This window comes from Odontomachus brunneus, unplaced genomic scaffold, assembly GCF_010583005.1.
Source record: "Odontomachus brunneus isolate Ranch 3 - 2012 unplaced genomic scaffold, Obru_v1 Obru_scaffold_034, whole genome shotgun sequence".
Classification (NCBI taxonomy): Eukaryota; Metazoa; Arthropoda; class Insecta; order Hymenoptera; family Formicidae; genus Odontomachus; species Odontomachus brunneus.
In genome coordinates this window covers 1,735,017-1,738,005 of record NW_022639484.1, presented here as the reverse complement: position 1 = coordinate 1,738,005, position 2,989 = coordinate 1,735,017, and the positions used below count along the sequence as shown (strand labels likewise).

Here is a 2,989-nt window from a genome sequence, read left to right as displayed (position 1 = left end):
TCTCTCCCTTCCCTCCCCCCCCTCTCTCTCTCTCTCTCTCTCTCTCTCTCTCTCTCTCTCTCTCTTATACTACCGTGGTCTTTCTTGCGCGCGCGAGCGCGAGCCGATTCCGCGCTAAATCGGGGCTACGAATTATATTACCGGCGCTTTCGATCGCGGGGGAATTTCTCAACGAAATACGTGTAATTATCGTGCGAAGGACTCGCGCAAATGCTCGCCCGCGCTCGCCCGATGGAGACGGCAAAACGAGAATCCGCCACGGGCTTCATAAATTTCCGACGTAAGCATCGTCCGGTCAGAAATAACACGAAAGAGAGAGAGAGAGAGAGAGAGAAGGGGAAAAAGAGAGAGAAAGAGAGAGTGTGTGCGGGATTTATTGCCGCGAAAGAGAATAATGCGTTCCGTTTTCAATTTCTCCCCCTCATCTTCCACCGCAGCAAGCTGCCTGTCCGTCCGTCCGTTCCCTCGTTCGCTGGTTCATTCGTTCTTTCGTGTACGTACATCCGTCTGTCGCTATCGAGCAATCGGGAGATAAATATTAGCCAGAGGGGGGAGGGGGGATCGTTCAATCGTCGTGGAGGGCATCGATACGCCCTCCTCCACAGGCTCTTTTCAAGGTGTCCCTCGGGATATTCGGGATATAAGCGAGAGTGATCATTCCGCTACCTGCGAGGGATCCTTTCGTACCTTGGGCAAGGACGCCAGGCATTGCTGCTTCACATCCCAGACCAGCTGATCCTTGGGAAACTGTAGACACTTGCTGACATAGAGCTCGGGCACGTGGACCCTGGCGAGCAGCACACCCTCGTCGACGGGGGTGTTCTCCGCCGTTGCGAGCACATCCTGCGTCTGCTGACCTTGACCCTGCGTCGCGCCGCCACCCTGAGGTACAACGACCTGGCCCTGAGGCTGAACCGCACCGCCAGCACCGGGAGAGTTCTGCTGCTGCTGCTGCTGCTGCTGCTGCTGCTGCTGCTGCTGATGCTGCTGAGGGGATTGCTGCTGCGGCGACTGCTGCTGGGGCGGTTGCTGTTGCGGCGACTGCTGCTGTTGCTTTGGTCCCGCCTCCATTACGAGGACCTCGCGATTCCTGAGGATTCCACCTTCAGTAGCTCACATCTGTAACGAAAAACCCCACGGTTTTCATCAGTCATCAATAACATTTGTTAGAAGGAAAAAAGTAAGACATTGTTACTTCAATTGCAATGTGTATTCTATTGATTAAGACACTCAAAACGAAGAATATATTGATAAATTAGTTCACAGATTAGTTAAGTGACTTCTTTTAAAAACAAGGACACGTGGTTTACGTTCCATGTTACAAAAGCTATAAACGTTCAAATGTTTATCCTAAAAGCCTTATTATTGGTACTTAATATTTTCTTTTCTTTTTTGGTGCGAACCAATACATCAATATTGTATTAAGATTTCACTATCGTGTCAAAATTTCTTACCAAAATACGATATAATCGTTTATTAAAATAATAAATGAGAAAATTAAAGCGAAACATCCAATTATTAGCATCACCCTTAGTCATTGATACTCTAGAAGAATCTGGTTTTTTCTTATGGAAAAACTTCGTTGGTGTAACTAAGTTTTTTGTTACTTAAGGACCAAATAAAAACTCGGTTACAGAAATAGGAAGACTCCTGTAGGAGATTTCTACACTGAGAGAAAAAATATCTAAAAATTAGTAAACATTTTTATTTGATACTAACAGTATATATATTTAAATCTTAATTAATTCTTTTATCTAAATAGAATAAATAAATATTTTCATGAAAATTAGGTTTTCTTAATATTTTAAAATTAATGAATAATTTTTATAATTAATTATAATATTAATAGTTTGAACTTATTTGAAACTTAATAATTTTTTACATAAGAAAAAATATATTTTCTTATGTGAAAAATATTTTATAAGTATATGCTGCTAGTACACACCCACTACAAATAAATATTTATTATTTCATAGATATCTTTTTTTCTCGAAATACTCCGCCAATTGCTGTCGGTTATTTCAACCGAGTTTTGCAAGTGAATGCTTAGATGAATATAATTTCCCATGGTAGCAAAGATATTGTTTCTTGTAAATGAAATTTTCGTTTAGTCCCCATTCATCTACATGAACTGAAATTTCTTCCCCGCGTAGAATCAGCGTTGCAGTAAAGTTTTTCGTCTGGACTCTATGATCCCAAAAACGATCTTCACAGTTAAAACTGTCAATAGACGCTGTTGGCCACAAGAAAAACTAGAGTATCAATGACTAAGGGGAATGTCAGTAACTGTGTGCTTTATTTTAGTAATCAATTTAAAATTTATATAAAAAGAAATTTTAGCAATGTAATTTTATTATATTCAATTAAATCCAATGGATACAATTAAAAAGTTCTTGAGACATTCAAACGTCTTATCGTATGCATTTCGCAATCGATAGCACTGAATCATTTCACGCGACCCGCGTGGAATATATCATTTTCGGCTCTGGTAATTACACCGCGGCGACGAGAAAAAACATAATTATCTCCTAAGAGTGCGCGCAAGTCTGACGAAAAGCGGATTCGTTAACGAGCGTGTAAGTGCCATAAACGCTGTATAGACGAGTAATGACACAACGATAAGTCGTGCGCGACAGATGACGGGTGACAACGAGAGAGGAGGAGCGAGTGAAGAAGAAGGAAGAGGAGAAGGAGGAGGAGAAGGAAGGTGAGAGGGAGATAGGGAGAGGCAGGAGGGCAGACGTTTTGGCTGAAGAAGAGGAAGAAGAAATTAAAACGACGGAAGATTCGCTGTTTATGGCCACAGCGAGGAGGTAACGGTAAAGGGAAGACGGGGATTACCGCAATGGAAATAAAGAAACGGCGCCGGGACGCCACGATTTTTAACGCTCGTAAAATGTTTTATGTCTGGCGATGCGCGCAACGCGCGCTTTTCCCTCCATCTCTCTCTCTCTCTCTCTCTCTCTCTCTCTCTCTCTCTCTCTCTCTC

The 2,989-nt window shown here is 42.6% G+C and overlaps 1 protein-coding gene across 11 annotated transcripts in view; it reads right to left on the bottom strand.

The window, feature by feature from the left end:
- LOC116843588 (SH3 and multiple ankyrin repeat domains protein 1-like) overlaps positions 1–2,989 on the bottom strand; it is a 326,286-nt gene that overhangs the window by 80,999 nt on the left and 242,298 nt on the right. For all 11 annotated transcript variants that reach the window (XM_032814085.1, XM_032814088.1, XM_032814089.1 and 8 more), the window contains one exon: positions 688–1,119. In XM_032814085.1, coding sequence (XP_032669976.1) covers positions 688–1,071 — 384 coding nt within the window. In that variant the 5' untranslated portion in view covers positions 1,072–1,119. The remainder of the gene's footprint in view (positions 1–687; positions 1,120–2,989) is intronic.